Here is a 12,225-nt window from a genome sequence, read left to right as displayed (position 1 = left end):
AAGTCATAGAGCAATAGTGAGGCTGCTTGACCATAAAAAATATCCCGATCTTGGCTATCATCTCAAACTCCCAGCAGACAACAGTGGATTGAGCAGGTGATCTCCACATTAACATGTGAAAAATGAACGTATCAACATTGTAATTCCCCCAGGAGATGTATGTCTGGCAGAACTGGCTGGATACTCCTTGCTCTCTCTCCTAGTTAATTCTTCATAGGCTTTTAAAATCTTAGCTCATTTAGCCCCATAGAAGGAGAACGGCCAGTTGTATCCTACTGAATGGTGACTACATTGGAGACCCATACTTGGGGTATGATCCTGTAGACACAGGCCTCATTGATCGGTGTCAGCTATCTATGTATGTACTGGGGGGAGTTACTTGCCGTGTACAGCTGAATTGTTCTAGGTTGTTTGTTCTTTTCTCTGTTCATTTGTTTATAAAAGGTAAAAGTGACACCATAGACAAAGCAAGTTATTGTTCTGTATGATCTGTAACAGTGCCACAACTGCCTATACGTGAGAATGTATGACTCCATTGTCTGGGCTGAATGTTGGGAATACTGTGCGCACTTATAAACATTCCTAATAAAATCTATTTGATTAAAAAAAATACTGTAGATAATGCTGTACATATTCTTTCTATTCATACGATATATTTAGTAATGAACATTAAAAATAGAAAAATACTTTATGTAGCCCTTTATATAGAATTTTAAATTTAATTTTTTTTTTTTTTGTACAGGTGAATTGATGAGCCAAGTTTTCGGTCATGTTGGTCTTCATGAATACAGCTGAGTCACATGGAAAACAAGACATATGGATGTCTTAATTGACTGAAAGTCTTTATTGCAGTTCACTGGAGGATTCACACGGGATACAAGTCATATCTGTGTTCTAAAAGTCATGGTTTGGATCCTCTTCCACATTGATCCAGCCTCAGAGGACAACAGGAGAAAAGGAATTTCAGTGTTCTGGAAGTGACAATTACTTTACACTAAAGTCCAAACCACATATACATAAGAGGAGTCATTTCATACTACTTCTTGTTTGGAGATTTTACAATGGAGAGAAAATATATCACACACCAGAAGGTTCACAAGGGAGGGAAGCCATATCCTTGTTCTGAATGTGGCAAAACTTTTACAAGCGAGAGAGACCTTATAGTACACCAAAGAGTCCACACTGGAGAGAAGCCATATCAGTGTTCTGAATGTGATAAAGCTTTTACACAGAAGTCAAGTCTTAACACACACCAGAGGAGTCACACTGGAGAGAAGCCATATCAGTGTTCTGAATGTGATAAAGCTTTTACACAGAAGTCACATCTTATCATACACCAGATTGTTCACATTGGAGAGAAGCCATATCAGTGTTCTGAATGTGATAAAGCTTTTACACGTCAGTCAAGTCTTCTCACACACCAGAGGAGTCACACTGGAGAGACGCCATATCAGTGTTCTGAATGTGATAAAGCTTTTACACAGAAGTCACATCTTATCACACACCAGAGGATTCACACTGGAGAGAAGTCATATCAGTGTTCTGAATGTGATAAAGCTTTTATAGTGAAGTCAAATCTTATCACACACCAGAGGATTCACACTGGAGAGAAGTCATATCAGTGTCCTGAATGTGATAAAGCTTTTACAGAGAAGTCAAATCTTATCAGACACCAGAGGATTCACACTGGAGAGAAGCCATATCAGTGTTCTGAATGTGATAAAGCTTTTACACAGAAGTCACATCTTATCACACACCAGAGGATTCACACTGGAGAGAAGCCATATCAGTGTTCTGAATGTGATAAAGCTTTTACAGAGAAGTCAAGTCTTATCACACACATTAGGATTCACAGTGGAGAGAAGCCATTTTAATGCTCTCAATGTGACAAAACTTTTACAGTTAATGCCGGTCTAATCTATCACCGGAGGATTCACAAATTTCTGCATAGATTAAATTCTGGACGAAAAGAGATATTAAAGAAGTTTCAGGTGTCACAAGTTAGTTTCACATCCCCAATGTCATCCCACAAGCTAGAGAAGAAGGGAAAAGATAAAATGTTACCTTAAAAGAAACAAACTAAAATCTGAGCAAACTGGAATGTAATGATTGGATGAACTGAGTTAAGTGCTTATCTCCATCAATACACAACTAGAAGGGATTTGAATATTTTATCTTTTGACAATTTTTTTAAGAAAAGCATCAATAACAACAGCTTCCATCATGATTCTCAACAGCTTCCATCATGGAGCTTTGAATGAACATGTAATGCATTTTCATGATTCACCAACTGAGTTGTGTTTCCAAGCATTTTCTTCATTTCTGGATCCTGAGGTAATACATGACCAACACTGCCTCAGTACCAGAGACTAGGATGGGGTCTATTATCTTACCAAGTCTCTGAAGCCTCAGTGGGAGAGTCCATTCCAGGTTCTTCTGATTATTGATACATGATCAGCCAGGCTTGAGGTCTCCAGCTAAGCCCACCTTGTCCACTCCTCCCATTACATGTTCCATCTCCTCTCCCATTATCAATGACTTCTTTCCACATTTCATCTCCTCTCATTATTATTTTTATACAGGATTTATGGCGCCAACAGTTTGCTCAGCGCTTTACAATATAATGGGAGACAATACAGTAACCATACAGTTTAATACAAGAGGGATAGGAGGGCCCTGCTCCTCAGAGCTTACAATCTAGGAGGGAGGGGCTAGTGGTACAAAAGGTAGTAACTATGGGGGATGGATTGGTTGGAAGAGTAGAAGATTCCATTATTAGCTGAGGGCAGGATAGGCTTCCCTGAAGAGAGAGGATTTCAGAGATCGCCTAAAAGTGAGCAGAGTAGGCAATAGTCTGATAAATAGGGGTTAAGCATTCCAGAGGATGGGGGAAGCTCTGGAGAAGTCCTGGAGATGAGCATGGGAGGAGGAGACAAGGGAGCTAGAGAGCAGGAGGGTGTGCGAGGAGCCGAGAGTACAGTTTGAGTGATATTTGGAGACAATATTGATGATGTAATTTGGGGCAGAGTTATTAACGACTTTATATGTTTTTGTTAATGTTTTGAATTTTATGGTAATGTGGTTGGCCAATGAGGAGGGAGTTACAATAGGCGAGATATAACAAGGGAGTGAATAAGTTGCTTAGTGGTTTCCGAGGTTAAAAACGGCCGTATCTTGATGGAGAAGTCAGGGAAGAGAGCACAGGCTGGAGGGAATACTAAGAACTCCGTTTTGGAAAGATTGAGTTTGAGGAAGTGGAGTGACATCCATGCCGATATGTCACTTAGTAGGTTAGTAATGCGAGAGGAGACTGAAGGGGCGAGGTGAGGAGGAGATTGAAGGGGTGAGGTAAGGGGTAGAAAGATAGATTTGTGTGTCATTAGTATAGAGGTGGTACTTAAAGCCATGGGAGTTTATCAAGTGACAAAGGGAGGATGTGTAGATGGAGAAGAGTAGGGGTCCAAGGACGGAACCTTGAGGGACCCCTACAGAAAGAGGGAGTGAAGAGGAGGAGGCAGAGTTATAGGTAACGCTGATGGAGCGCTGCAATAGATAGGAGGAGAACCAGGAGAGAGCAGAGTCTTGGAGGCCAAAAGAGTTGAGTTTTTTGAGGAGGAGGGGATGGTCAACCGTATCAAAAGCTGCAGAGTGGTCAGGTAGTAAGAGTACTGAGTAGTGGCCATTGGTTGGGATGAGTACGGAGTAGTGGACGTTGGTTGGGATGAGTACGGAGTAGTGGCTGTTGGTTGGGATGAGTACGGAGTAGTGGCCGTTGGTTGGGATGAGTACGGAGTAGTGGCCGTTGGTTGGGATGAGTACGGAGTAGTGGCCATTGGTTGGGATGAGTACGGAGTAGTGGCCATTGGTTGGGATGAGTACGGAGTAGTGGCCGTTGGTTGGGATGAGTACGGAGTAGTGGCCATTGGTTGGAAGGAGTACGGAGTAGTGATCATTGGTTTGGATGAGTACAGAGTAGTGATCATTGGTTGGGATGAGTACAGATGGCCATTGGTTGGGATGAGTACGGAGTAGTGGCCATTGGTTGGGATGAGTACGGAGTAGTGGCCATTGGTTGGGATGAGTACGGAGTAGTGGCCATTGGTCGGTATGAGTACGGAGTAGTGACCATTGGTCGGGATGAGTATGGAGTAGTGGCCATTGGTTGGGAGGAGTTCGGAGTAGTGGCCATTGGTTGGGATTAGTACGGAGTAGTGGCCATTGGTTTTAGTAGGGCAGTGTCAGTGGAGAGTAGTGAGCGAAAGCCAGACTGTAAAGGGTCGAGAAGGTTGTTGTCGGTGAGGTGGGAGGAGCTCAGGTGATTGTAGACTAAGAGTTCTAATAGTTTAGAGGTAAATGGCAGCAGGGAGATGGGTCTTAAGTTGTTCAGGTTGGTGGGGTCCAGGGAGAGCTTTTTAAGTATGGGAGTGATGTGCGCATGCTTTAGAGGGGAGGGGAAGACACCAGTAGAGAGGGAGAGATTGAAGATGTGAGTGAGGGAGCATAGGATGGAAGAAGAGGGTGACCGTAGTAGTTGTGAGGGGACAGGATCCAGGGGGCAGGTAGTGAGACAGGCTTCTGAGAAACCTTAGTGACCTCTTCGGTAGTAGGAAGGTCAGAAGAGGAAAGTGTTGAGGGAGGTTTAGTATAAGGTATGCTAAGTGGGATGGATGTCTGTGCAGTGGAGATGTCCCTATGAATTGCATCAATCTTGTTTTTGAAATGATTTGCAATCTCGTGAGCAGTGAGTGAGGTACTGGGTGGAGGTGGAGAAAGTTGAGAGTTAGAAGTAGAGAAGAGACGACGAGGACTGGATGACAAGCTATTGATGAGAGTTACAAAGTAGGCTTGTCTGGCAGCATGGAGGGAGGAATTGTATGTTAAGAAAGCAGATTTATATCGGGTGAATGCTTGGTGAGATTTGGTTTTACGCCACAATCGCTCCAGCACACGACTATGTCGTTTAAGATCTCTGGTGTTGTCAGTCTGCCAAGGTTGTAATGGGCGGGGCCTGATGCTTCATGTTAGAGGAGCAAGTGAGTCTAATGCGGATGAAAGTGAACTGTTGTAGACAGCAGTGGCCAGGTCAGGGCAGGACAGGGGAGAGATTCTGTCATAGAGTTGGTCAGTTGCAGAGTGGAAAGGAGAAGGGTTCAAGTTGTGAAGGTTTCTGCAGGTGATTGCTGATTGGAGGGATAAGTGTTTGAAAATGAGGAGACTATGAAGGTGATGAGATTGTGATCAGAGAGAGGAAAGGGGGTGTTTGTGAGGTTGTAAGATATCATCTCATGGGTGACAACCTTTCAGGCAGGTCTGTGTCTGTGACACCAGCTAGAAAGAAGTCTCTGTTCAGTGAGAAAACAACATCCCAAGCTGATGCAGGCCTTCCAATACTGAGTTACTGCTGATTTAGGGGATGTATTCAGCAGTAAAACGTAAGCCCAGCTGGCCACTTGTGTTCCATGTGGTTCTGCCAAATGGGATTCCATCAGGTGAAGATCAGAAATCCTTGTTCCATGTTTTCTCTTTCCAGCTATTACTCCTCTCCATAGACTAATCACACAATACAACTGCCAGAGATCTGAACTTACAAAGTGCTGAGTGTGCGGTCATATTCCTACCACTTCTTCCGGGGGACTGACATTCCTCTGATTGGGGTTCACAATAATCACTCTGAGTGCACACATCTCTTTTTGGTGTAAAGTTTGTAAAGAAAACTTCTTCTCCCTGGAAATATTACAACGTTGGCACCAAAGTGTAACTATGGGCAAAATCAGTAATGACATTAATAATGAAATCTGTCATTAGCAGAGCAGGTTTTGTTTTTCTGAGTCTCCTTTTGTTTTATTTTTTGTTGTCCCTCCCAGTAGATTGTTTTTTTTTGTACTTCCTGTAGAAGGCCAAGTCTTTTGGGAAAGATGGCAGTTGGAGGGGTTGGGGCAAATCCTATAACACTGCTGGGGGTGCTCACAACTGTCAGTTGTCATTCATATGGGGGGTTGGACCTTATAGAGAACCTGTTGCTGTAACTGCTGTAGAAGCGTTAGCTGAAGTTGGGCTTTACTTGTTGTGTGTCTTACTTATAATCTATCTAAGACTTCCCTGTACAGGGTGACAACGCTGCTGTGTAATGTTCCTGCAGAATGATCAGGGTTGTCACCCTGTTACAGAAGGTGGGAAAATAACAGATCTACAGACAGGACCAACAGCTGATACAACTATGTTGCAGAGGGAACTCTGGGAATGCTAATGACAGATTGCATTACACATTCAGTTAGCAGACTTCCTGCTGTTGGTCTGATGTTTGAATTGTGTTCTGATATTTACTGTCCTGCTGTAAAAGGTGTAAATGATCGCCCGCATGTTTCCTGTAGTAACAGGGACTACAAACTCATATCAGGAATAGTAGGATGATAAAATGTAAGTTAATAGATAGGGCCGCGCCCCTACAATAAGGTATATCTATATAAATTATATATTAGATTGTTATTAATAAACACTGGCTGGATTTTATCATGAATAATTCACATATGAAAAAATAAGAGAAATCCTTATAAAGTACAGCAAAAAGATTTTCTGGATATATATGTGTGAATTTTTGTTTTTAAATAAGAAATGAATAATAAATATGAATAATTGAAAAATATATAAAACATAAATAAAAATAAAAAATATAAATGAAATATAATCACAAAATTTTGAAAATGAAAAGATGAGAAAGAATCTAAAAATGAAATGGTGTCCAAAGTCTATGAATAATAGCGGAGTATTCTATTCGTGTCCACAATAGTAATTGCTGTATATAAGGAACTGTAGAAATAAATCCTTGCTTGAATATTGACCCTTTTATGGGCTCACCTTCTTGTTAGCCTATTGCTGGGCTGACACAGCTTTTAAGAGGTTTGTATTGATGAGATCCTTTGGACCTCCCCTGGGTTTTCCTGGATTGGTCACTTCTAATGTGCTTGTATGGACATGATGATCTCTGCTTCCTTCTGATGCTGGATGTGGCTCCATCTCCCTATTTTTCTCCTCGTTAGTATAGTGGAAGAAAGAAGAGATATTTGGTGCCTTATCGTTTTAATAAAAAGATTTATTTAATGCCCTCTATATGCCCTCACATGTCAATCATTTCAATGTGCTTTGTAATAGATAAAACCGCTAAATGTGGATGTGACAGGCTTCCCCCGTGTGTCTACACACACTGTCTATACCCGCCGTTACTGAAGTTGGGTTGCCGTGGTGTTGTCAAAGCCCCTCCCCAATGTGTTGCGCCACAGGGTCACGTGGCTTCTTCCGGGGGATGTGATAGGACACTCACCTTGCCTGGACTTCTTTTATAATAGTTTGGTGCCATATTCTTGAAGTATGTATGGTCGCGGCCATCTTTTTGGGGCCAAACCTTTATAGCTATCATTACGGACAGCTGTATTGATCAAATTGAGACAATGTTACTAATTGTGATGTTGTTTGTAGAGATGAGCGAATCGAAGTATCCGAAGTGGAATTCGAGTCGAATATCGGAAAAATTTCGATTCGTGCCGAATCCGAAAAACAGCCTAATTCGGACGCGCGAATCGAAATTTTTCCGAAAATGGCGGCTGACATGTGCGGCGACGGAGCGGGGATGTCGGGGAAGGCGCGCAGACAAGGCGCGCTGCCCCATAATGCATTCCTCAACGACATGTGATCGCATCAGCCAATCAGCAGCCAGCCAGCCAGCACTGTGTAATGGTCGAGGTATATATAGCGGCCATTTTGGAAATCTTCATTTGCCTGCAGTCATTGAACAGAGGCAGACCGCTCTGTACTAGGGACAGGGACAGAGTTAGGGCCACAGAAACGAGAATTGGGGACAGAGAGAAGTTACTTAGGGACAGAGAACCATTACTCAGGGACACAGACTTGTTAATGAGGGCCACAGAATCGTTATTTAGGGACAAAGAAACGCTAGTTAGGGCCACAGAATTCATACTCAGGGACAGACAGAATTGTTACTCAGTGCCAGAGAATTGTTACTTAGGGCCACAGAAACGTTATTAGGGCCACAGAATTTTTACTCAGGGACAGACAGAATTGTTACTGAGTGCCAGAGAATTGTTACTCAGGGACAGACAGAATTGTTACTGAGTGCCAGAGAATTCTTAGGGCCACAGAATTCATTCTCAGGGACAGACAGAATTGTTACTCAGGGACAGACAGAATTGTTACTGAGTGCCAGAGAATTGTTACTCAGGGACAGACAGAATTGTTACTGAGTGCCAGAGAATTGTTACTCAGGGACAGACAGAATTGTTACTGAGTGCCAGAGAATTGTTACTCAGGGACAGACAGAATTGTTACTGAGTGCCAGAGAATTGTTACTCAGGGACAGACAGAATTGTTACTGAGTGCCAGAGAATTGTTACTCAGGGACAGACAGAATTGTTACTGAGTGCCAGAGAATTGTTACTCAGGGACAGACAGAATTGTTACTGAGTGCCAGAGAATTGTTACTCAGGGACAGACAGAATTGTTACTGAGTGCCAGAGAATTGTTACTCGCACAGACACAAAATTGTTACTTGCACAGACACAGAATTGTTACTCGCACAGACACAGAATTGTTACTCAGGGCCACAGAATTCATACTCAGGGATAGACAGAATTGTTACTGAGTGCCAGAGAATTGTTACTCAGGGACAGACAGAATTGTTACTGAGTGCCAGAGAATTGTTACTCAGGGACAGACAGAATTGTTACTGAGTGCCAGAGAATTCTTACTCGCACAGACACAAAATTGTTACTTGCACAGACACAGAATTGTTACTCGCACAGACACAGAATTGTTACTCAGGGCCACAGAATTCATACTCAGGGATAGACAGAATTGTTACTGAGTGCCAGAGAATTGTTACTCAGGGACAGACAGAATTGTTACTGAGTGCCAGAGAATTGTTACTCAGGGACAGACAGAATTGTTACTGAGTGCCAGAGAATTGTTACTCGCACAGACACAAAATTGTTACTTGCACAGACACAGAATTGTTACTCGCACAGACACAGAATTGTTACTCAGGGCCACAGAATTCATACTCAGGGACAGACAGAATTGTTACTGAGTGCCAGAGAATTGTTACTCAGGGACAGACAGAATTGTTACTGAGTGCCAGAGAATTGTTACTCGCACAGACACAAAATTGTTACTTGCACAGACACAGAATTGTTACTCGCACAGACACAGAATTGTTACTCAGGGCCACAGAATTCATACTCAGGGATAGACAGAATTGTTACTGAGTGCCAGAGAATTGTTACTCAGGGACAGACAGAATTGTTACTGAGTGCCAGAGAATTGTTACTCAGGGACAGACAGAATTGTTACTGAGTGCCAGAGAATTGTTACTCGCACAGACACAAAATTGTTACTTGCACAGACACAGAATTGTTACTCGCACAGACACAGAATTGTTACTCAGGGCCACAGAATTCATACTCAGGGACAGACAGAATTGTTACTGAGTGCCAGAGAATTGTTACTCAGGGACAGACAGAATTGTTACTGAGTGCCAGAGAATTGTTACTCAGGGACAGACAGAATTGTTACTGAGTGCCAGAGATTTGTTACTCGCACAGACACAAAATTGTTACTTGCACAGACACAGAATTGTTACTCGCACAGACACAGAATTGTTACTCAGGGCCACAGAATTCATACTCAGGGACAGACAGAATTGTTACTGAGTGCCAGAGAATTGTTACTCAGGGACAGACAGAATTGTTACTGAGTGCCAGAGAATTGTTACTCGCACAGACACAAAATTGTTACTTGCACAGACACAGAATTGTTACTCGCACAGACACAGAATTGTTACTCAGGGCCACAGAATTCATACTCAGGGACAGACAGAATTGTTACTGAGTGCCAGAGAATTGTTACTCAGGGACAGACAGAATTGTTACTGAGTGCCAGAGAATTGTTACTCGCACAGACACAAAATTGTTACTTGCACAGACACAGAATTGTTACTCGCACAGACACAGAATTGTTACTCGCACAGACACATAATTGTTACTCAGGGCCACAGAATTCATACTCAGGGACAGACAGAATTGTTACTGAGTGCCAGAGAATTGTTACTCAGGGACACCTAATCGTTGAATTAAATAGTATGTCAGACAACATGCAGAGGAGTGGCAGAGGAGGCAATGTTTTAGGAGCGAGCAGACGTGGCAGCAGAGGAAGGGGTCGAGGCAGCAGTATTCGCAGCCAGAGGCCAGTGCTCCCGGTGTCATCCAGCGGTCGTGTCTCCACCGACAACCCTGCCGTCATTGATTGGTTGGCTCGGTCGTCTTCCTCTTCCCAGGTCACCTCTGACACCTACAGCCAACGGTCGGTGGGTACGTCAGACACAACCGTTAGTTGGCATGGCCCGGGACCAAGCCCACTGAAATCACGTGTCCTCTACCTGCCCCTGTCCTTTGCTGTTCCCTCACCAAGCGAAGTATCGCATGCTGTGGGCTCAGCCCCACTGTACAGTGAGGAAGAGCTAACAGAGGGCGGTCAGGAACGGGGGGAGACATCGGCCTTTTCAGCAGCCAAGCGAACAAGTACTGGCGAGGAGAGTGGCTCGGTAGCCGGTCTAGAGACAGGTCTGTCTCCTGACCCAGACGCAGCCGAGGGGGCTAGTAGTGAGGCGGAGACCCTACTTGATGATGAGGAGGTTGATCGCACTTGGCAGCCTCGTCGTCATCAGGCAATTTCTTCCGCATCATCAGGAGAAGAGGGTGGCAGCTTGGCAGCGAGCAAAACAGTCGGTGGGTTGCCCAGGAGACAGCAGCAGGGTCGCATCAGTGTCAGTGGAGCCAAACGTCCACGGAGTAGAGCACCAGCTCCACTGCAGCCTACCACCACGGCCAGTAGTGGTGCCGGTGCGCACGGAGGAAGTAGCAGTCAGCCAGTGAAGAGTAGCGGGGGCAAAGTTTCCTACTCGGTGGTGTGGCAATTTTTCCTCAAGCCGCCCGAGGAAGTAAACGTAGCCGTATGTCGACTATGTGGCCAGAAATGCAAGCGTGGCCAGGGGGCCCATGTTGGGACTACAGCGTTGCGTCAGCATATGCAGCGTCACCATTCGGTGGCCTGGGAAAACCGTGATAAACATACGGCGGTTCTGCCTGCCCCAGCCCCCGCTCCATCACCCGCTCCGTTACTTGCTCCGTCACCCGACGTCGTCAATCGCCCTCTATCAGCCAGTCAAGGCTCCAACACCTCTGCTGAGGGGAGTTGTCGCTCATTGGCATCTTCCGCTCGTTCAGATGCTCCTTCTCCTGCTACTCCTCTTCTCGGATTCCGTCAACAGTCTTTCTTGGAATCCGTATCCAAGAGACAACAGTTTGCGAGCACGCACCCGACGGTGCAAAAGCTGAACGTCCTCCTGTCCAAGTTGCTGGTGCTGCAGTCCCTCCCTTTCCAACTGGTGGACTCAGCACCTTTCCGAGAAATGATGGCTTGTGCCGCGCCGCGGTGGAGAGTGCCAAGCCGTCATTTCTTTGCCCAAAAGGCAGTGCCAGCCCTGCATTCACATGTAGAAGAGATGGTGGGCCAGTCTTTGAGCATGTCGGTCTCTGCCAAAGTGCACGGCAGCGCCGACGTGTGGAGCTGTAACTACGGTCAGGGACAGTACATGTCATTTACGGCCCACTGGGTGAACGTGGTGCCGGCACAGCCGCACCAGCAACTTGGACAGGTCACGACGCTTTTGCCTCCACGTTTGCACGTCCTTGGTCCAGCAAGCATGTCCGCCTCTACCACCTCTTTTTCCGCCGTGTCCTCAGCCGCCACCCCCGTGCCAAGTCCCATTACCCGACCGGCATATCACATGTGCAGGGCGCAACGGTGTCACGCTGTGCTGCACCTGGTATGCCTTGGCGAACGTAGTCACACAGGGGAGGAACTGCTGAGTGTAATGAACAGAGAAATCGACAGATGGCTGTCTCCGCGCAAACTAAAAATCGGAACCATGTTGACTGACAACGGAAAGAACATGGTGTCTGCTCTGCGTCAAGGAAGGTTGTGCCATGCGCCATGCATGGCTCACGTGTTCAATCTGGTTGTCAAGCGGTTCCTAAAATCCACCATCCCACTGCAAGACATCCTTAAAATGTCACGTAAACTGTGCATGCATTTCAGCCATTCCTACACCGCAAAGAACACCCTCATTGAGCTGCAGCGGCAGAACGGAATTCCACA

The 12,225-nt window shown here is 45.1% G+C and overlaps 1 protein-coding gene across 1 annotated transcript; it reads left to right on the top strand.

The window, feature by feature from the left end:
* Nucleotides 1-857: 857 nt before the first annotated feature.
* Nucleotides 858-7,107, top strand: LOC149470489 (uncharacterized). The gene has a single exon (XM_089663388.1). The coding sequence runs from the start codon at nucleotides 1,062-1,064 to the stop codon at nucleotides 1,872-1,874; it is 813 nt and encodes a 270-aa protein (XP_089519514.1). The 5' UTR covers nucleotides 858-1,061; the 3' UTR covers nucleotides 1,875-7,107.
* Nucleotides 7,108-12,225: the final 5,118 nt, after the last annotated feature.

Source organism: Staurois parvus, unplaced genomic scaffold (genome assembly GCF_062004578.1).
Source record: "Staurois parvus isolate SC_StPar_1 unplaced genomic scaffold, SC_StPar_1.0 ptg000042l, whole genome shotgun sequence".
Taxonomy (NCBI): domain Eukaryota; kingdom Metazoa; phylum Chordata; class Amphibia; order Anura; family Ranidae; genus Staurois; species Staurois parvus.
The sequence above is the reverse complement of the archived record's forward strand: the minus strand, read 5'-3'. Positions and strand labels throughout refer to the sequence as shown.